Source organism: Penaeus japonicus, unplaced genomic scaffold, assembly GCF_977035675.1.
Source record: "Penaeus japonicus unplaced genomic scaffold, GWHDUDI00000001_assembly GWHDUDI00000001, whole genome shotgun sequence".
In the NCBI taxonomy this organism is placed as follows: domain Eukaryota; kingdom Metazoa; phylum Arthropoda; class Malacostraca; order Decapoda; family Penaeidae; genus Penaeus; species Penaeus japonicus.
Window position 1 is genome coordinate 37,151,584 of NW_028234403.1, and position 22,331 is coordinate 37,173,914.

The window sequence follows — 22,331 nt, forward strand, 5'->3', positions numbered from 1 at the left end:
CATTTGCATGAAGATTGGAGGTGGCTGCATCAGGGGGAAAATACTTAACTTGTATAAACAGTCACGAGGTGTAAAACTTGTGTCTCACTGTACACATAACCTAGAGTCTGTACATGAGAGCAGTGGGGGGAGGGGCGGGGAGGGGAGAGGGAGGGGGCCCCGAAAGCCACTGAGATGCTGTTGCCGAGCCTTTACCCCCAAATCTAGGAGTCACCTGACACTCTATTTATATACAATTTGGCTTCAGGTGCATGAGGCAACATGTACACAGGTGTACAATCAACATTACTGTACACTACTACTCTGAGAGCCTCTGGGAAACAGCAAGTCAGGGCATGGAAGAGGCCAAACCCACCCAGCTTGTACAACACCACTGCCTATTTACATTATTGAAATTAACAGCACCAACCTGTGCTGAAACAAGTGTTAATAATAAAAGGCATAAATATCCAATTACGAAGTACATTCAATCTGTTACTCATTATCACAGACAATCCTGCTTGGATACTAGTCACTAACAATGCACTGGTTTACGGCGCCCAGCCCACGATACCAGTGGCCCATATGTATTTATTCTGGCCGTTAACTCACACTTGTGATTCCATTTTACATTCATTGTGAAATGAGCATTTCTTTACACCATGATGCCTTTCTTGTGCTCCTCAAAGTTTATCCACCCTTTAATTTCTCTATGGTTGTCCATGTTATCATAAGGCAGGACTGTTTTGATTGCATTGTGGTGGACTTATGGCCATAATAAGTTAAGTATTTACAGTCATCTTTGAGATAATGCTAGTTGTGTGAGGTAAGACCTTTCTTTGAGCATTAGGAATCATTATGCATCTCTTAGACATACAGCCCTGTTTCCCAAACACTTTGGTCATTTAGGTATCTGGTAATATTCACAGCTTTTCTGTTTTGGCAGGCCAGGCAGTAACAAGTCCTGCTTTGACCTCTTATGTCCACCCAGGCACTGATTATTACTTTCTACTTCCTTATCGCTTGAGTAAAATATGCTTTGGTTAGTGTACACAGGCTGAATAAAACAGCCTCAACCTTTCTTCAATGATGTTTCATTCTTTACACTACGAAATTCACAAAGCTTGGAACTCAATGACATATTGCCCTGGGCAAGAAATACTGCACAAAGGATATTTGTCTTTAGAGATTCTAGTATTTTTTGGTCATTTAGAATCTTTAAACAAATAAGAACTACTACTACATCTAACAGTCAAGCAGAATTTTTGTCAAAGGGCAATTAGTTACAATATCATTAAGTTGTTTCAGACAATGCCCATTAATTGCACCAGGGCAGGTCTATTTTACCAAGCTTCTCCATGTATACGTTTATATATTTTTCTCTTTTCTTATTTTTTTATTTGGTGTTTGCAGTAATTACACTAGGGCTGCCATAACATTGTACAGATGAGACAGAACTTGCATGTGCAATGGCAGGCAAGATCTTCTGTCTTGTTTGGCAGGATCCAGGACTAGCCATGAGAGGCCATTGTACCCTTCCAGGACAAATCTGTTGAGACAAAAAAGAATGGATTTAGCTCAAACCCTAATCTTTTCACTACTGTTTAAAGAATTTTCATATTATTGTCATTAACATTCCTTACTAATATCATTAAATGTCATTACCATCGTTATTAGGTTCCTTAAAGCAACATCAGATTCTTTTGTGCTAGTAACTATAATCTGTCCACTGGATATCTGTGATGTGGCACATGCCCATTACTGGCTCATAATTGGCTCGAAATCAAAGTGTCTGATATTGTTTGTTAGTCATGATAAATATCCAACCTAATAATTCAGTACACTATTTGAAATGGATATACAAACCCTTACACATTCATATATAAATCACAAACAGACAGATTTGCACTAATATCATACAATGCAGGGACATGTAATACAAACTTGTACCAAAGACTTTAGTTTGATTGCACACAAATGAACTACAGGCTTTAAATAATAATAATTTCTCTCATTTCATGTACATAAAAACATATCTGGCAAACAAAAGGTCTCTTAATAATTAAGTGCATGTAAATTACATGGGTAATATTTGAAATAACATGAAAGAGTTACAGCCACAACACAGGGTCAGGAAGGTGACAGAATGCAAAAATAACAGTATTTGCTACAACAGGATGTCAACTTCGTTGATCAAAATTTTTTATATCTAATTATGAGCCATATAATTTACATGCATTAAATTATCAGAAATTATGTTTATCAGCATTAACCCATTCACTAGCACTGTTTTTTTAGTGTTATTCTATTGAATATAATTTTTTTTTTTTTTTTTTTTTAAAATAGCAAGATATATTTTTATATGAAAGAAACAAACATATCATTGTTTGTTTACGCGATCAGTCTTTGGTAAAGGCTTGACTTTCATGTGCTTACACTGCACACTAATGTAAATCAGCATGTTAGGGATTTATTCATGAATGTCTAACGATTCTTTGTATCTAAACATTCTCATATAACACTGAATTACTAGTTTAATCATTTAACACAATTAACTAAGGACATCAGATACATTTAGCACATATCTCTAAAGCCTACGCTAGTCAGTCGACTTGTCAGAATAAACAGACTATAGTGATAATTACGCTCTTTTTTTTTAAATAATTCTAAAACAAATCCTTACAAGGAAAACATTCAGAAGAATAAATTCATACTAACCTAAGGACATCAGTGGTGATTGAAGAATCCAATGGGTGGACCTTGTTATTTGTAGTGTTCATGATCAAATCTTCAGACTGTGTAATTCCAGGTGAGTGAAGATGGAGGGCTGACTTAAGGAACACTGGGCAGGATGTTTCAAGGTGAGGGCAGGACGACCAGAACCATCTCGGCAGCCGACCCGTGGATGCAGTGGAGACGTAGTAACCAAGGGCCAGGGGCTGTTGTAACACTGAACCACCAGAATCCTCTTCAGGATCAACCAGGACTATTCCATTGCTACGTGCTTGACCAGAAAACTGTGAGGGGCTGGTTCGACCTCCAACTCCAGCCGTGGGACTTCCTGGCTGGGATAAGGAGTCTCTCTGTCCACCTCCGTCCTCCAACTGGTCATCCTGGTTAGGCCCGGTGTCAAGTCCAAGGATATCTTGGATGTTGAGTCCCATGCTCATGCCAATGTCACTTATACTACCACCTATATCACTTTCTAGATCTTCATCATCTAATAACAACCCATTACCCTCAAAGTGGAAAGTGGTCTCCTCCTGGAATCTCTGCTGTGCTGACTGGAAAAAGAGAAGAGAGAGAAAATCAGTATGCTGGTTGGTATTTCAACATCAAAGATAAAAATTTTAAATGCATCCAAGAAAATGTGAATTTCACAATTACATATCTATTTGTCATAATACTCACCTGTGCAGTAGCAGAAGTTGGGAAGACCAGTATATGTGTACAAGTGAGATCTTGTGGTGTTGAAAGGCTACAGTTCTGGCTATTCTGTCCAAATCTCTCATCTGGTGTAAACATATCTGGCATCATTCTAAATGACGAGTCTGGCTCAATAGCTACCAGACATGCAGATAGTATGCATGGAGCATCTCCAGGGAACAGATATGCACACTGCTTGCACATTTCTCTCAGATTCTTATTAGCCTGGATGAGAGATTTCTTTGACAGGAGGGAAGACCAGCCTTTAAGTTCTCCGTGGCCCATTCTACCAAGCCTACCTACGACTAGGCGCCAGGGATGTACACCAATAGACATCACACTAAGTATCCAATCCATCAACTTTTTCAAGCCATAACGACGAGCAGAAGCTTTCTTTCTTCTCGTCCTGTTAAGAGAGAGGAGTGATTAATATCATATCATATATCCAAACATATATCTATTCAACAGTTTTCATTGAAATCACATGAAATAAGTTTATTCCATTAAATGATGGTAAAATAAAAATTTATGAACTTTGGAAAATCTGACCACCTCAAATACTTACCTATTTGGAATTTCAATATTGATCGTTACAGTCTCTAAAATTTCCCCTAATTCATCAGTGGCTGTTGCTAATAACCATCTCTGATCTTCAGACAGGCAGTAGGTGCAGTTCAAGATGGTTGACTTTTCACGTGGAGCTCCTAGAGCCTCCTGTGCCTCCTTATATGTACCACGACTCTCTTTGATGGGGGCAACAATGTATGCAGGGGAGAAGATATGGTAAGGAGCCTGCCTCTTTTCTTCTGCCGCGAGCTGTAGAAGAGAAAGAAACACATGCATGAATGTATATCACGTCATACACAAGAGAATGGTGAAAGAAATGAACACACACACACATATTTGGGCAAAGAAATTTGCAAATAATACCATAAGGTTCCCTTATCAAAAATATCATTCTTTTGTACACCCTCCTCTTACTTCCTAAAATGAGTTGATGTATAAGTAACTTACACTGGCTTCCTTAGGCTTGAGGAAATCATCATAAGCAGCAGCAGGTCCAAAACCTGTTAGGGACTTGACTGTAGCATTATGAGTCAAGGTTCTTCTGCACTGCATGAACACAGAGAAAGCCAGACTCTTGAGCTGGTCTATGTGGTGGGACCTGTCATGTGAGTCACTAGCCAACTCCAGTATACTTTCCAATGAGACAATCTGACAGAGGAAAAAGATTAAGAATTATTCTTAATGAATAAACATTAATCAGAAAATTGGTGTTATTACATCCTTAAATTACACAGACTAATTCCAATTTTGGATTGCACTTATCATACTAGTTTCACAAATACTTAATGGCAAATAATAGAATGAAGTCACAAGAAACTCACCTGGAGGTACACATTATTCTGCATGCTCTCGGACAATCCCTCTAGCATGTGTTCATAGCAGCGAAGCAACCCTAAGGTGACCAAGCGGTGCATATCAGGGTGGTCTTGCCCTACATTGAAGGGATCCACCAAGTAGACAAGAATGGCTGGAGGAGGGGAGTCGTCTTCCTCTACCTCATTTAGACTTGCACCCAGAGGGATGTTACCTGGCTGCTGTGATAAAAAGCTCGTGTAAATTTCAGACACCTACTAAAATCACGATGTTAACAATCTAGTCCTAGTTTATTCATCATACTGCAATGACCTTATATTGAGCAACACATGTAATATACTACTTGCTTTTAATGAAAATATTCATGGTACTCTCTGAACTCAAGAGGTAACTTACTGTGCCAGAGGTAGAAGTTGCAGAAGATGATGAGGTGGATGTGGAGGAGGAAGATGATGAAGACGAAGACGAAGATGAAGATGATGAAGAGGAGGAGAAGGACTCTGGCTCAGAGTTTGATGTGGGTGTGGTTGAGGGGTTGGTGCTCCCAATGTTTTCTGATGGTGGAGGAGGCATAGGTGATGGAGCTTGCCTCTCTGCAGGTCTGTTAGGCCCTGGTGCCTCAAAGAGAGACTTGTCCATGTTGAAAGTTGCTAGGTGTGGGGCCAACCAGTGCCGACAAACCTTGGAGGAAAGTAAAAAGTCATTACATCCAGATGAAAGACAAATAATTTAAAAGTAAATTTGTCTGAAGAATTAAGTTTTTAAAAACAATTTAACTGCAATAATTATCCACACACTCAACTCACCTGTGCATAAACCTTGAGGTTGGTGGACACATGGGAGTCGCCCAGGAGAGAGAACCATTCTTCTAAAGGTTCATTTGCTACTTTGGATGCTGCAGTTTTGCTTATCCTCATTATGCCATTCCTCAGGACTCGTTGTATAGGGGCATGACGGCCAAGCTTGCACAACTATAAAATTAAAAGTCCTTTGTTAAGTATAAAGTTATACATACAAATTTAAAAATACACTTTTACTCATCCCAAGGAATGATATTCTAATTTGAATATACTCAGAAAAAGAACTAACTATTTCATGAATCCTTTTGTTACCATGGCTTCACTTAGGTAAGTTACTATGCCAGTCTTCTTAAAAAAAAAGTCAACAAAGTTAGTATGACAAAGAACTAAAGGCAGGCTATTGCCAGTAATGATATGGAAGGAAATGCAACTTGCCCTGAAATACAGTATAAATGCATATCGAGTACTTTTTTCAAATATGAACAATGTCAACAAAAAAATCAAGTAAATAATTTGTAGCTATACAAAAACATTGTGAGTACATTAAAAATTACATCAGAAGTGTCAACTTGCCTAAACATTTTAATATAATATTTCATAAAAACATTTGAACTCATTCCACATTATCTAATGATGGGTTAAAGTTACAAGTTCAAAATGAAAAATACCAAACTCTAATGAAAGATAAGACCTTTGTTTATACATATCTTTCTAGTTGTTCCTTTCATTATGGACTATTCATTAAGATAAAATGAAAATTAAAAAAAGCCTTATTGAAAACTGAGAATACTGTGAATACCAATAAATATGTATTACTGCTACTCTTTTTGCTTTTTGTTTTCAAAGACAGACCTTTTATCTCAACAAAAATGTTACAAACTTTTAGTGCCCTTCATTACATACCAAGTAAAACAGACAAGTAATCACAAGTAGAGAAGTAAATCAGACACAGCCACATATGTATTAAACAATATTGAATTCGCAGATGATTCTTGATAAGCCAATAACATAAATGGAAGTCTGTAAAGCTTCTGTTTATAAATCAAGTGCACAGAATCTTATCAATATACTCTTGTAAATACTGATCCATACACTATTAATGCACAATTTTCAGCCTCTGGTAACACAATTAATTTGCATTTCTCATTCACCTTTGGTCAGTAAAAATATCTTCAATCTTAACTCACTTCTTGCAGTTTACCTACAACCTAACTACAAACATCTGAGCCCAGTATCATGCTTGGCTTCCTCTCCCTTATGTATCTATTCTAAAAGGTTTTGCTGGACTAAATAATCAAAAATAATAAATGAATTAAATTACAATAAGAAATCAAAAGCACCTTTTATCACCCCTTTCACTATATTACAAGCAGAAGTCACTTTCGTCAATACTCTGAGGAAGGATAGAACATATCTATATCAAGTACACTTGAAGAAAAATTGCATCCTTGGGGTAGTTTTCAATGTAATCTTGCAAGCTAATACAAAGAGTATCTGCTAGGATGACACATTACTTTTTATCCATTTCCTCTGGCACTCCCCATATACACTCCCATAGCATACTCTTTTTCATATTATATTTACTAATATCATAACTAAAATAGAAAAGGGATGGGGAAAGGGGAGTCCCTCAGTATCTTCTTCTATCTGCCTCTTGTGTCTTCTTTAAATCTTTGTTTGTTTCAGGTTGAAATACCTTATTGTCCGGCACTTTCAAATATCAATGGATATTAAGTTTGTACAGATCAATCATCATAAGAAAACAAAACATAAAACTTACCTCATATATGGATGACAATTCTTTGAAGAATGTGCGCACGTGATTGAGTATAAATTCATTATCAGGAGCAACCACAACATAAGCCACATTCCTTTGCTGCGAGTATGGTTCAAGAAGTAATTTTTCCCAGTGTCTGAGGGATTGTGGTGCTATGGACAACCAGTCTCGGTCATGGCCTGTCAATAACATAGGAATAGGCAATGGTTCAGCAATATCCTCATTGCCTCTAACAGCCTTGCGGTGGAACTGCCGCCACGTGAGGGGCCCCTCAACACTGAATAAGTTCACCCATCTTCCCTTCTTTTGTATGGCCTCTTGTAGATGAGGCTGGAGGGCCTTCATACAACGCACTATGTCCCTAGAGCATGTGGGACCATCGAACTGGTAGTAGCACCACTTGTGCATGCACTGATGTCTTGCTGTAGAGGAGTTCACTTCACCTTCGCCCACATTCACACCTCGTGACTGTTCTACAGCCAAGCATGCAATCTCATTACCATCTTTATAATCCACTAAGTTCAGCATAATGTCTCGTCTATTATTTTGGTACACTGTTGTTGATCTATAAATGACACTAGAGGGAGTACTTAAAGTTACTAAGCACTGGCTTTGTAACAGCTGGTACATAGACTGAGGTATCTGATCTAGAATACTGGTATCACGTTCAGGATTGTCTGCATTCTTATTGTCCATCAGCATGAGTAAAGACTGCTTTTTACGCTCATTGACCAAAGCCTCATGGAGGCCAGTAAGATCCACTTCATCTTCATAAAATAATCCAGCCTGGAAGGCCAACCTTCTATTAACTACTGCAGAGAAACCACAACTGCAACTTGCACTTTCTTCTTCTAAACTAAGATGGGTGGGTGGTAAATAAAGAGCTCCATCCTTTCCACGGATATTTCCAACAATTTTCTGGTTGTTATTGCAGACACACATTGTGCACGAATCAAAGTTGTGATCTCTGAACAAGTTGACGCTCGAGTCCTGCAGAGCGATGTTAACAATAAGGGAATTTGCTTCAGGTACTTGGCTAAGCCCCATGCTTGGTGGCTCTACTGATGGCAGTGTCTTGTTGAGGTAAGATGACTGGTTGGATGCTGGGGATGGTAGCTCATAATTCATGGGTGGTCCTGCAGAAGCTGGGCCTCCCACACTGCCTGGCCCACGCTGAGACCCAGGACCACTGTCTGACACTGGCCCACCCAAACTTGAAGTCATGGGTGAGATAGGAGACAAGCCCACCTTCTGTGCTTGTCCAGTTGATGGAGGGCCTCCATGGAGCGGACCCATGTGGCCTAGAGTAGGAGCTGGTCCGTGGGGTTTCTCAGCAACTGGGAACTGCCATGAAGGTTTGTAAGCCCAATCAGGAGGAAGTGTCACAATTGTTTTATACTCCTGACTTGGAAGGTTGGTTAGTGGAGCATACTTGCGGGAGCCAACAAACATCGAAAGAGTGGGAGGCCGATAAACAGCCAAAATTTCTTTCGGTTCGTCTCTGACAGGCAGATTTGCCTGCTCCTGTGAATGAATTGGTCTAAGATCATCCACTCGCTCCTGCTTGATGCTGATAACATGAGGCACAGCATCCTCCATGGTGGTGTCATGGTCTGGGTTATGCTCATGGGAAGGTGGGGTTGGAAACATTTTTGTCAACTCCACTAAGCTGGTATTAACATTGGTCTTGTTACCACTAGTATTGTTCTTGTTGTTCAAAACTGCAGCAGTATCCTCGGGTCCTCCCAACGGTTTGTTAGAACCAGGTGGAGTATGGTCAGGGAATGTGACCTGGGAAATAGAAGTTATTCTCAAATTAATAACACACTCCTCTACCAATCCAAAGCAAGACCCTTGTTATTGCTAAATTCAATATTAATGCCAAAAAAAAAAAAAATACTTGATATAAAAAACAAACATACAAACTATACTCACATCATCCACTGGAGAATCTGAATCAAACATGACATCCAAATCTGAAAGCGAGGCCTGAAGCCCTTCGCTTGTATAAAGATTTCCAGTTCTCTTTGGTTGTAGCGGGGACTGAGGATCATGAGAGGAACGAACACTCCCAGGGGTCTTGGTCTCCTCTTTGTCAAAGCCATCTTTCCGTTTGAACGTCTCTGGAGTGGTGCCCGAGCCTATGTCATCGTCGAAATCATATGGGTCAGCTTGTCTCTTTATGCCGCCAGAACGTTTTGCAGGTAACCCATTCACTTCTGGAATCTGCACAAACAATATGGTTAATTCTTCATCTTAATTGGATGCAAAACCCTTGCATCTCAGAAAGATACATTTCCCAAAAAGAGATCCTTGGAAGAAAAAAAGCATCTAAAAGAAAGAAAGACATAACAACCTTGGGGGAAGTATACATATAGAATTTCTTTATCTTGAAGCTAAATGACATGAATAACAATGCTTTTAGATATGAGTACAAACCAACTTCAAAGACCACATTCTGTATGTTATAACTAATTAAGTTCTATTACCTCTTGGCTTGTTTCTGCACGATGAATGACTTCCATGTGTTCTTGGATATGTGCAGGTCTATATGGTGGCCAAAGAGGTTCCTCTGCCTTGGGTTCTGCTGGTTTAAATTTCTTCACTGGATGATGCAACCTGGAACATTAAAAGTGGGAGTGTAATGAGGATGAATATGAAAATAAATAGAGTTCATCAACCTCAAAGATTGTGTGGAACTTCAGTCAAATAGGTAAGTATCATATCTGACAACTGTTAGTCATCAAAACTTCTAAAGAGACAGTAAGTATATGTAAAACCAGAAACCTTGATCATGACTACTAACCATGCATTTAATTTGGAGTAGTCATAGAGGACGGTACTAGGTTTTTCCAATTCTAGTATAGAATGGTAGTCAGTGCCTGGCAGGGATGGCCGCTTTAGTCCCCTTGGCAGACTGCTGCTAATGCTTCCACCACCACCCAGGCTGCTGCTCGTCTCATTTGACTCCACACCATTGCCTCTCTCACTTCCAGGATAAGGTGACATGCCCTGCAGGGAAATTTTTTTCTTCATTAATACGGTCTCTAAAATGCCTAAAAAGTCCATTGAAAGTTGAGCTAAAACATAAGACTTGTGTGTCATTCACTCCATATGCCAAAGGATTCCATGTGTTTACCTGATTATTGAGAGATGATATGGACTTGGGACCCATCAAATCAGCAATATTTGGTTTCACATCCAAAGAGTCAAGTGCAGCTGGGGTAGTTGGATCACCCACTGAAGTATTGGATGGGGGTGGATGGGGACTCAAAGTTGGCATGGTGGGATCTGTGGAGAAAATCAAAATGGAAATGTATAGGGACAAGTGGTTCTGTTCCAGAAGTTGAGGATATTAGAAGTAAACAATAACCATAGCACAAAAAATAAAATTGAAACTAGGGAGAGCATAAGTTGACTCAGAGAGGAATATGTTTTGTGCTACACCTTAATTAATTTGTTCATTGACTATTGATGTGCCTAATATTATCATAGTAACTAACATGTATGACTGTGGAAAACTTACCATGATGAGGCACAGAGGCTGGCTGAGGTGTAGGGAGTGGAGATGGAATGGCAGAAGCTGGAGATTCTACAGATGGGGGAGGGCCATCTGCAACTCCAGTCAGCCGAAGACTAGGTACACTACCTGGGGTTGTCACACCACCACTCTTGTACCCTCCAAAACTCCCAGTTCCATTGCCACCACTAGGTGTTGCAGCTCCACCCAGTCTGTAAGAGAGATGTACCAAGTGTAAAGCATCTTAAGATGTACCGAAGATACAGCAGCACCCCATCCCAATTTTGTGGTGTATTGCAATGCATCTGACAGAATATATTACACGGCAAATTACTACAGCTACAGGTGCCATCACTGGTCTCAAATCAGCTATATTACTGGTAAAGTAAAGGAATGTAAATTTTAACTAAATCAAAGACAAGCTACATACAAAACAGAAACTGAAAGAATATTGACTAGAAGGCTACAGCTCAAACTTTTAAATCAATTTGTAAATGCAAGGCACACAAAAATAAATACTTAAAAAAAGTTCTAAAATCTATGACATCTAAAAGTAAAGATCTCATGCAATAGTAATGAACTCTTCAAGGGTCTCAACACCCATGAATCTCTAACACACACAAATGAGCAACTTTTCTTGGGTTCTGTCAAGGATTTTTTTTTTTTTTTTTTTTTAATAATAATAATAATAATAATAATAATAATAATAATAATCTCAGTACATTTCTTTTATATGCCACTAAATATATAAGATAAATAATTTACCACCATCACTATGTTCTCTCAGCACTTGTCATAAAGCAGCTGAGTAGCACAAGTTAGCCTCTCTGCCATTTGTCACTTGATAAACCTCTTAAATCCTGGAGCATCACAAAGGAAGCAACAGATGCAGATAAACAAGCCTTCCACAGATGAGGCAGTCAGTCTTTTTAACGATTTTATGCATCTAGGGTGAACCATTTTGTAAAGTCTAAAATATGCTTGGAACAACATATGTATGAAATAAAATCAGAATCAATAAAGCAAATACTACAGCCAGAGTATAGTTTATCTAAGAGGATTACAAGGCAGTAGGCTCCCTGGCACCTGATGGTAGCTTGTGAGTAAACATTCAAAATCTGCTGTTAAGAGACCTATAGGGGGCTGCAACTTAGCCAATTTTGGTGAAGTGAGTTTGTCTAGAAAGCAGCAAGTACTTGTCTTTCATTTGCAATATCAGGTGGAAAAACTGTTGTGTGCAAGTGAACTGTGCTTATGCCAGTGGTATAGAGGAGTACTTGAGAGTGTTCACCATCCATATATAAAAAACTCAAACAAGTGAATGCATGTTCCTATAACTTTAAATGATGTTAAGGCCAAATATATTGAACACTAAATAACTGGTATTAGCTTAGAGCTTGAAAGAAATACTTTACCCCCCCATAACAAATAAGGAATATTGTGAATTAAGATATTCCCAGGGGGGTGGGGGGCACAAAGAAGCTTGATTAAAAGTATCATATATATATCATATATTAATCTGTAACTTTGAAGGTAAGTGTTAGCAATGTAAAAAAAGAAAAAAAGAAAAGAAAATGTAAATAACAAAATGAATAACATGAAAAATTGAAAGTAATGAAGAGTACTATGAAGTTCTGCATCATTTTTTTTTTTAAAGTGTACTGTGTTCATTTTGCTTGGTGACTGTGGTGGTGAGTGGTGGTGGTGGTTGTACAGAGTTAGCAGTGGTACCTGGCAGCGGCCTGCATTAGTTCCGACTCCTCGATGGCCGCCACGCCACACTGGTCCAGGACCACTTCGTCGGGTGAGGGTAGTGGGGCTGGGGGAGACCGCTTGTGGAAGGGGACGCAGCCAGAGTTGGAGTTGCTGCTGCTGCCCCCCCTCTGTCGCCCGCCTCCCCCACCACCTCTCTCCCCGCGGCCCTTACTGCTGCTACACCCTTTACTACTGACCCGACCCCTTCTGCACCTGCAACGGCCAGTTCCACAAACACTCAAAACAAGCACTGGTGACCAATGGTTGGAAGATCAAGCATCAGCAGCTCTCTCTTGTACCATACACAGCAGAGATCATAACACTTGTGCAATGTACACTACTGCATTAAAAATTGCAATAAAAAAATGGCCACAGTACTTTCAATGTTCAGAAAGAAAAAATAAAGAAAAAACAGAAAAAATTACACCAAAATAATTTTTTAAAATAGAAATAATGATGATGCTAAACAAATATCTAACTAACATTACTTTATTCTTTTCTTTGAATTTCCTTTTGTTTCAAAGAATAAGTCACATTGTATTGTGGTTGTGCTTATTATTGATACAACATTAATACTGTGAATTACATAGAACAGCCTTTCCCCCTCCTCAAAAAAATCAGTCTAGTAATTTAAAATGAAACCAAAAAAGACAAAGGAGGGTAGTTCTGCAACTGCACTGACTTGAGACAATAGTTTCCTTCCTGTGGTTCAACTTTAATGAATCAATAATCTGAGACAAGTATACATTGTGGAGCATTGGTTTGGCAACGCATTAATATCATCTGACCTTTAATGATGATTACTGAATGGCATACACATCTAAAGTGAATGCTGAGAAATTAACCAAACTATTTTTAGTTAGACCATCTCTGGAAATAAAATAGGGGAAAAAAATAATAATAAAATAAATAAAATGATGGATAAAACTGAATGAATTTTGCTGTTTGTGTTTGTGGCATATCAAAATAATTTACCTCACTTTACATCTCGCACACACACCCTTCAAATTATCCATAATTCACGCCTTTTCCATTCACTACAGTAAGATGTTTTCTTTCTTTACTTTCCTTCTTTTTATTCACTAACATATTCATACTACTACTCTACAAAGAATAATCTAATTAAAGAAAAGAAAAGTAAATACAACTTTTAAGTATCAAATTATCTTTTCCCCACATGATCAACTTCTGAATTTGCACTGTACTGTTGCATGTGTGAAGTCTATAAACAAACAATAACATAAAATCAGGCATCATAATAACATCCTGCATTTACTTTCATGCATCATGCAAAGAAGAGAGTGAAACATCCATCTAAAGTAAATTTGAAAGTGTCATAAATATTGGAAAATACATATAACTTTACATCTAAGTCATGCAAAAGTAAATAATTTTTTTAATATATCCAAGACATATCTGCACTTTCTTATACAATAGAAGATCAAATCGAAGTACATATTATGTAAAGCAATAATCTTAAACATGAAATAAAGGAATGAAAAAAGTAAAACAGATTAAACACATTAAGCAAATTTCAAGATAACCTGCTGTGTCACCTACTTTCATCAGACTCAAACTGAACAACCACGGACATAAACAATAAAACACAAACATACTTGGCGCAGGAGCAGCTGATCTTCGTTGCAGGGTCAGAGAAGTCCCACTGGCCAGCGATTTCCGCAGGGGTCAACGTCCCCTCTGGTGTCAGTCCGTCACTCTGTGCTGGGGGCTGCTGGCCCGGACACTGGACTATGTCCTGCCAGACGCGCTCACACATCTCCCGTGACCAACCAAGGCCTCGTCCCCCAGAGCTCAAGTACCCGGGGGCTAGTAAGGTGTGGATCGAGGCAGTGAAGGGGGAATTGTGTGAGGGAAGGCTCGTCCCGTCACTACCCTCTGGGGTGTTATCATTTGTAAGCCCACCTTTCATTGCTCCAGGAGAGACAGTGTTGGTATTCACAACTGTCCCACCACGACTTGCCAGCAAGTAGTCATCCATATCTGTCACTAATGTGTAACAAGTTGGATAACGCATCTTGTGGCCACCTGTAAAGTCGAGTGCTTGGCATGAAAATCTACTCTGCTACACATATTCATACCTAAATTCTTACAGACTAAAACAAAACAAAACAGGAAAGGTTTTTCAAAAGCTACTACACTTTGTTTAAATCAAATGGCAAAATGATTAAGTTCATAAGAACATGTATCAACAAATCTCCTGATTTTGTCATAATCATCAATAGGGGTAAGTATTGTATTTTCTACAGGGCTCCACTCCACAAACATTCACAAAGTAAACTCACCCACGATAACCTCGACAGCGGCAGGCATAGTAGGTTCTGGGGAGTCTCCCTGGGATGCCTTTGTTTCAATGGGAAAGAATTGTCTCCACTCATCCAGCAGCTTCTGTGTTGATGGTTCAGACAGCCGATAACTCACACCAGTCAAGGTGCCACTTAACCCATATGGGCCCAGTATGACTGAAAAGAATAAGGGTGTTGATGCCATAATATTCCATACATCAAAAATTCACTTTATTCTTATCTATATTAAGGTGTGTGTTTAGGTAGGTAGGTGGGTAGGTAGGTAGGTGGGTAGGTAGGTAGGTGGGTAGATAGGTAAGTAGGTAGGTAGGTAGGTAGGTGGGTAGGTGGGTAGGTAGGTGGGTGGGTAGGTAGGTAGGTAGGTGGGTGGGTAGGTAGGTGGGTGGGTGGGTAGGTAGGTAGTTAGGTAGGTAGGTGGGTAGTTAGGTAGGTAGGTGGGTAGTTAAATAGGTAGGTGGGTAGTTAGGTAGGTAGGTGGGTAGTTAGGTAGGTAGGTAGGTAGGTAGGTAGGTAGGTAGGTAGGTAGGTAGGTAGGTAGGTAGGTGGGTAGGTAGGTGGGTAGGTGGGTGGGTAGGTAGGTAGATGGGTAGATAGGTGGGTAGATGGGTAGATAGGTGGGTAGTTGGGTAGATAGGTGGGTAGGTGGGTAGATAGGTGGGTAGGTGGGTAGATAGGTGGGTAGGTGGGTAGATAGGTGGGTAGGTGGGTAGATAGGTGGGTAGGTGGGTAGATAGGTGGGTAGGTGTGTGAAAATGTGTGTGATAATATATGTGTGTGTATGTGTGTGTGTGTGTGTGTGTGTGTGTGTGTGTGTGTGTGTGTGTGTGTGTGTGTGTGTGTGTGTGTGTGTGTGTGTGTGTGTGTGTGTGTGTGTGTGTGTGTGTGTGTGTGTGCGTGCGAGGTTCTGCATATGCCAAAATATGCAAATTTCTTTAAAATATATCTCAGAATAACAAAATTATAATAATAAAGATTAATGCAAAATTCGGGCTCTCTTCTCTAACTCACCTGGGATGCCATGATTTGACTGCTGTGCTAAAAGCAGGTGTCGCCGAGTGAGGCGCCGGACACGTGGGTGTTGCCGAACGTCCACACTGGCACATACAATGCTTTCGCCATGGACGAAAAATGACAGGCTGAATGACAGATGAGTACTGAAAGAAAAGGTAAATGTCAGCAATAAAATCAGAACTTCCAAAAAAAAGGAAGAAAAAAATAGTAGACCATGACATTAAATAATAGGAACGATCATTTACATTTTCCTGTGACTAAAGATAGAGACCCTCACCTCCTGTTGCCAGGAACACCCTCCGGGCCCTCGTAGGGTTGGACAAACCAACGACCCAGCCGGACGAAATCCCGGGTTCGCAGACATCTGGAAGAATCAGGAAAGTGAAATAAACAAAATACACAAGGGAATAATACATCAATTGAAATACTCACGTAAAGTTAACGTATTAGCTTGTAACAACCTAAGCTCGTGAAGAAATATAGAAGCAATAGTAATCATAAACGAACATATAACATAAATGTTTGAATACCAAGAAAATGCTTCAATTGCCTCCAGGAGTACTATCCTATGTACACTATGACAAACAAAAGTGACAACCCTTACCTTTCAATAAGGTTATGTAGAGCCTTAAAAAGAAGTGTTCGGCACTCATAGGACAAGCCGTTCTCCCAGTCCCAAGATCCGCGAATGCCCTCTGAAATATCAGGAAATTTACATTAGACAAATACAAATAACTCTTAAACCAACTACAATTAAATAAGAATATGCTTTGGAAAAATGGTAACTATGATGTCAATCAAACAAGTAAAAAAAATGACAGGGAAAATAATGATAAAAGTAAAAACTACTGCGACTACTAATTCAACCTACAAAACATTTGAGTAAATATCCGCAAAATTATAAAATCATGGATATGCAAGAGCAATTACAATGCAAGACAAGACAGTTAATTCTGCATAAAGCGATTGCACAGAAATGTCATAACATTACCGGCCAATCAAAATTACTCTTGAACGGGAAATGAAGCCGTGATTTCTTGCAAAGTCAATGATTCGGTAAAGTGCAAGATTCCAAATTCTTCTTAAATTTGAGGAGGAGGAAAGGATACAATTACTATCTATTCAAAGGCTCGTAACATCTGATCATATCTAAATATCAATTGAATACTACTAGCATCCCGTGAAATTATCCTTCAGAGCCACACCCTTAACGTTTCTCTGGTTGACGACTTGCCAAGGGAAATGCCAAATGACAATCGTTTCACCCCTCCAGCTGTCTGGATCTCTGCTGGCACGAACTCCTGAGCTGTCACGAGTTTCTCTTTAGAATGGGGTGAAGCTGCATCATAAGGGGGACTGTCCTCGATTATGCATACTAGCAAAGGCAAGTCACACGCGGCATATGGTAACGAAAGGATATTAGATCGCTTTTGGTTGGTATACAATCGTAGTCGAGATCTTGTTGCTTAACGGTTTGGGAGAAAATAACATCAAAATTTGTGGTTTATTTAAGAGAATAACAATACAAGGACCTAACGCGCATGCGTACACAAGTGCATAAATCACAAGACAAAAGTAAACGCAGCAGCGGCATCGACATGAGCAGCACCTGCTCTACTGACACACAAACTCCAAACCTTCTCCACTCAAAATCAATATATGAAACCCGTGGGAAGTATTTATAGCATTACGATATTCTTCAATGAGGGGTCGGGAATGAATGAAGCCTTGAGAACTTTTCCGTGGGAAGTGAAGGTCGAGTGCCGTTCAAACTCGGTCGTACGCCTATCCTGCCTGCCTGCCAGCTCGGCCGCCCTCCCGCCCTCCCGGCCTAAACAAAGACAAAGCCGACAAAATTTTAACCTTATAGAGCTATGAGACGACACAATCCTCTCCGAACTCTTGTCACACACGTAGTGTTGGCCATCACCAAACACCTTGTGGATATCATGTTTACAGCAGATACCATCCGAATTCCACAAACATTCATACACATACTCGCTCTCTCCAACGGACACATGCACACGCTGCTGCCACACGGCCCCTGTAGCGGGGTCTGGCGCTGCTGTTGGCGGTCGACCCCGATACAACACCCACCGCAGATTACCGTCCCGTTAATACACCGTCATCTTTGCCACTACGCTCTCCCGGGCCATCTCACTCCCCCAACATGTTCTCCAGTCTCAGCCACCAATCCTCACACACTTGGCAAAGACCATTAAGTACTCACCACTGGGGTGATTGTCTATTGATCTTACGTTTCTCGCTGCAGACTCCCACAGCCTCCTCCTCCTCCTCCTCCCCCCCACCCACCGCCCCACTCTCCCTCCCCACACCTCTTGCCCCACCACGACCACCTCGTCCCTCCCTCCCGCTACCTCTCCCCAACAACGTACTGACTGCCCTAACAAACCCCTCCCTTCCCCCTAGCCCATCATCTCCAGCTCCTACTCCTCCTCCTCGTCCCCACTTCCCCAACCGGCCAACAATGCCGGCACAGCTTTCCCGCCACCCCATCCAGTCCTCTGACAAATCCATAATCCTGCTGGAAGTTAGTGGGTCACCACGCCGGGACGGGGCGGGCCGGGCCGGGCCACCAGGCAGGGCCAGGCTGCTGCTGCTACATGTGTCCTCTCCCGCTCGACAAATAGAGGTCCGCCAACACGTTTTCCTCCTGGCAGGCTCCACCATCGACCACTAGCAGCCGCCCCAGCTCCGCCACCACGCTCCCGCTAGGCGAGGTGAGCCGTACCCCTCGTAACTCACATAAGGGCTGCCATGCCGCGGCCCACACGGCACTCGCAGTCAGGGTGCCACACAAAATATCAGAAAATTACAGAGCGCGAAACTCGAAAGACCGCTCGCTCGCTGCTTTCTCTGATTTAACATTAATGACATGACTATTAAGTCTAATCGCCGACGTTGCTTCAGCTACTGCTTTCAGTAGGCAGTTTCAAAGCATGGAAGGCCAAGAGAAGTAATGTGCTTCGCCAAGGGACGCAACGCCCCTTCTTGTCTCTTCCTCTTGACGGGACTGGGGTGACGTCACTCAGCGCGAGGAAGGTCAGCAGTGGTGGAGGGGGATCCGATGCTGAATGACCGTTTCCCTTTTATTTTTTCCTTCCTTCCTCCTCACATCGGAGGCGGGCCGCCGTAGCGCCGTGTTCAGAACCGTGAAGACCCGAAACAAGCCGGGGACGAAAAAGAGGGGATTATGCTCCAGATGGAAGGAGGAGCAACAGCAGCCGGAGATAAAGTTAGAGAAGGACGTTGAGGAAGCGGAACAAAGCGGGTGTCGATGCGCGAACCTTCACACCTCAGCTTTCCTGATGGGCCAGAGGCAAGAAGGGGGACGACGGTATCACGTCCCCAGCGACCTCATCATGACGTCGGAGAGAAAGCGTGTCTGTACACGCTACCATTGCCAACTTCACTCAATATCACAAAAGCCTTTACAAGAATAAATATCAACACATGCAAACGCGGGCGTGTACGCGAGACCTGACCGAATGTATCACGTCCACGCAGATGACTGATACACAAACGACCGTAAAGACCTGCTTGCACCTGGCCACAAAACCACGCCACCAGCTGACAGTGCCACCGTCTCGATTGCCATCTGGTTGCAACACCTGATCATGCATCCCGAAATGGTCAAAACCAGCGCCGCACCCCCCGGCCATGCACTCCCACCAACTTTTCCCCGCAGCCCCAACCGTAAAAAAGGAAAGGGAAGAAATAAAGAGCGAAAACAAGATTCCGTTACGCCCGCCCGCGCCTGGCAAGACGCAAGTGAGGTGAGGCTGAGCACGGCGGTCTGAATGAACGTTCCCGATGCTCACACGTGGATTCTGGTCGTGCCGTGTGGAGGGGGAGAGGGGAGGGGGAGTAATGATAATCTCAGGGGGACAAATAAACAAAAACGCAAGAAAGAAGGGGAAAAACACTCGCGTAGGCACCCCTCCCTTTCGCTTTCCCTCTCCTATCATTCCCTTCTCCCCATCCCTGCCAATATGCCCGTCCTTGCTTGTCCTTCCTTACCTTCACTCTCGCTCTCGACCTGCCTACCTCGCCCCTCCTCGTCCAACCTCCCCTCTTCCAGATCCCGCGCAGAGTGCAACACTGTGCTTACTTAGAAGAGCAAGAGGGAGAGACGAGGGGTGATAAAATGGAGATTTAAAAGTATAGCGACGATGTACGAGGGGAGGAGACAAGGGGAGAGGAATGAGAACACGAGACACATGGACGAAGGAAAAGAGAGAGAGGGAGAGAGGGGGAAAGGGAGAGGAGAGGAGAGGAAGTGGAAAAGAAAGAGAGAACGAGATTGAAAGAAAGAAAAAGGAGGGAGAGGGGGGAGAAAGAAAGAAGGGGGAGAGGAGAAGAGGGGGCAGGGATATCAGAGGAGGGAGGGAGGAGCGACGGAGAAGGAAGGAAGGTGGGAGAGAGTTGCAACGGAGCCAGGACGGGGACGTACCCTACTGGTCCCCCTTCTCCCTCATTCCTCTCTCCTCCCTTACACCGGGAATCAATACCTCATGTTATCACCACACTTACAAACGCCATCACCACACACTAGCTTTCTTCACCACTACTCGCTTTCTAGCCCGGTTCATCACCCCCAGCAATCCTCACTATTGCCACCTCACTAAAAGACCCCCCCCCTTCCCACCTAAATCCTTCCTAAGCACACAATATTATTAAACAACATTTCGTAGGTGAAAAGGGGGTAAAAAATACTATATAAATAAAAGCAATTGGAAAAGCACGAGATCAAAATAAATTATCCCAACATCCCCCAAAGTTATCCCCTGATTAATGACGTTAAATATGGAAGGTGCCGATGACACAAGTACTAGTCAAAAAGTGCATGCGAGGCGAATAAACGAACCTATTATTTTTTCCCTCTCTCTCCGACTTTTAATCTCTATCAATCCCCGCGCTAAACGGAAGGACGCAGGGCAGGGGTTGCGTCCTTCTGGACTCTCTCAACTACGTCATCAGTTGATGCTAATATCAGTCACGTTAACATTTGTATGAATGTGTTTTCTCCTCCTTTGTCTATTTATTTATTGATGTTCCCCCTCTTCCTCTTCCTCCTCCTCCTCCTCCTCCTCGCCAACCATGAAATGTGACAAGTGACTGACGGAAGACAAACGACAAAGAAAAGTGGGTTGGGAAAGGGAAGAGAGAGACACAGGGGCAGAGGGCGAGGGTGAGAGGAGAAAGAAGAAAAGTGAGAGAAAAAGAGTAAACATAATTGAGAAAATAACACAACAGACGGTGGAAAACATCGGACAGGGGGGAAGTGACGGATGGGAAGAGGAAGGGAACAGCAACAACAAAAAAAGACGAACAACAAAGAATGGAAAAAAAGACACGAATAAAAAATATCGAGAGGGGGAACTATTCGAGAGAAAGAGAGAAAATGTCAGAGCATCAAGCAGCAAGCTCCAAGCACAGGGATAAGAGGCGCCGGCTCTCCCCAGCAAGCAGCCGAGCGACCAAGTGGAGCAATCCCCGCCCAAACTACATCATCTTCACATCATATCACATCGCCGTCTTGGCCAAGTCCAGAACCCGAGGCCGCGCGGTAACCCGACCTTTTTAAAGACTCCTTAAAGCCGCTGTTGGCTTTACGAGCGGGAAGGAGAGAGGGAGGGAGACGGAGACACAGAGGAGAGGAAAGAAGAAGAGAGGGAAGGAAAGAGGAGTTTGTTGCCTTTAACTCCTTATGTCATCGTATATCCACCCCCACCCCCACCCCCCACCCCGCCCGCAAATACAATTTCAACGCGGGGGGAGACAAGGAAAAGGAGTGTGGTGAACGGGGGTGGAAGGAAAGGGTAGAGGGTGAGGGGAGTAGGAAAAAGAAGCAGACCAAAGAGGAGGAGAAGGAGAGGAAGTAGAAGGGAGAGAGGGTGAGGGAGAGGAAGAGGGCGAGAGAGAGAGAGAGAGAGAGAGGGGGGGGGGCAGGAGAAGGTGGAGGACGACAATCGATTAGCACACAGTGGTGGGCCGCTTTCCGCCGCCATGCCCTATAACGTGTGTCCTCTCAGCAAACAAGTGCTTGCCTGCCTTGTCTGCTAGCTATTCCCCTCACTAACCCTTCAGCCACCCCGCCATCCGCAGAGTCCGTATCAAACAAACATCTACGCCTCCCCCACACCTCCAGTCTATAACAAAGCCTTGTTACACCAGGAGCGACCCCTCCCTCCCCCTGCCAAAGAAGCAAGCAGCCTATGAAGGAGGTGCCGAGTAAGCCGGCTTATTCTTAGACAGACACGAAGCCCCGCGGACAACGCACTTACAACGGATGAAGACACACGATCCCAAAATAAAGATGTGACCACAATGAAGTC

General features: G+C 42.3%; 1 protein-coding gene across 4 annotated transcripts in view; it reads right to left on the reverse strand.

The window, feature by feature from the left end:
• The window catches only part of skd (mediator complex subunit skuld), a 65,302-nt gene that overhangs the window by 1,735 nt on the left and 41,236 nt on the right, over positions 1-22,331 (reverse strand). Inside the window, exons 3-22 of one of the 4 annotated variants that reach the window (XM_086539607.1) lie at positions 16,577-16,667; positions 16,250-16,336; positions 15,970-16,115; positions 14,941-15,117; positions 14,254-14,683; positions 12,614-12,850; positions 10,889-11,094; positions 10,502-10,653; positions 10,169-10,374; positions 9,852-9,981; positions 9,298-9,588; positions 7,366-9,153; positions 5,592-5,756; positions 5,182-5,466; positions 4,794-5,006; positions 4,420-4,620; positions 3,971-4,221; positions 3,391-3,811; positions 2,698-3,263; positions 1-1,528 (exon numbers count right to left, since the gene is read on the reverse strand). The exon at positions 1-1,528 is cut by the window's left edge and continues 1,735 nt beyond it. In XM_086539607.1, coding sequence (XP_086395733.1) covers positions 1,396-1,528; positions 2,698-3,263; positions 3,391-3,811; positions 3,971-4,221; positions 4,420-4,620; positions 4,794-5,006; positions 5,182-5,466; positions 5,592-5,756; positions 7,366-9,153; positions 9,298-9,588; positions 9,852-9,981; positions 10,169-10,374; positions 10,502-10,653; positions 10,889-11,094; positions 12,614-12,850; positions 14,254-14,683; positions 14,941-15,117; positions 15,970-16,115; positions 16,250-16,336; positions 16,577-16,667 — 6,176 coding nt within the window. In that variant the 3' untranslated portion in view covers positions 1-1,395. The remainder of the gene's footprint in view (positions 1,529-2,697; positions 3,264-3,390; positions 3,812-3,970; positions 4,222-4,419; positions 4,621-4,793; positions 5,007-5,181; positions 5,467-5,591; positions 5,757-7,365; positions 9,154-9,297; positions 9,589-9,851; positions 9,982-10,168; positions 10,375-10,501; positions 10,654-10,888; positions 11,095-12,613; positions 12,851-14,253; positions 14,684-14,940; positions 15,118-15,969; positions 16,116-16,249; positions 16,337-16,576; positions 16,668-22,331) is intronic. The other 3 variants (XM_086539611.1, XM_086539627.1, XM_086539616.1) reach the window with 3 other exon arrangements.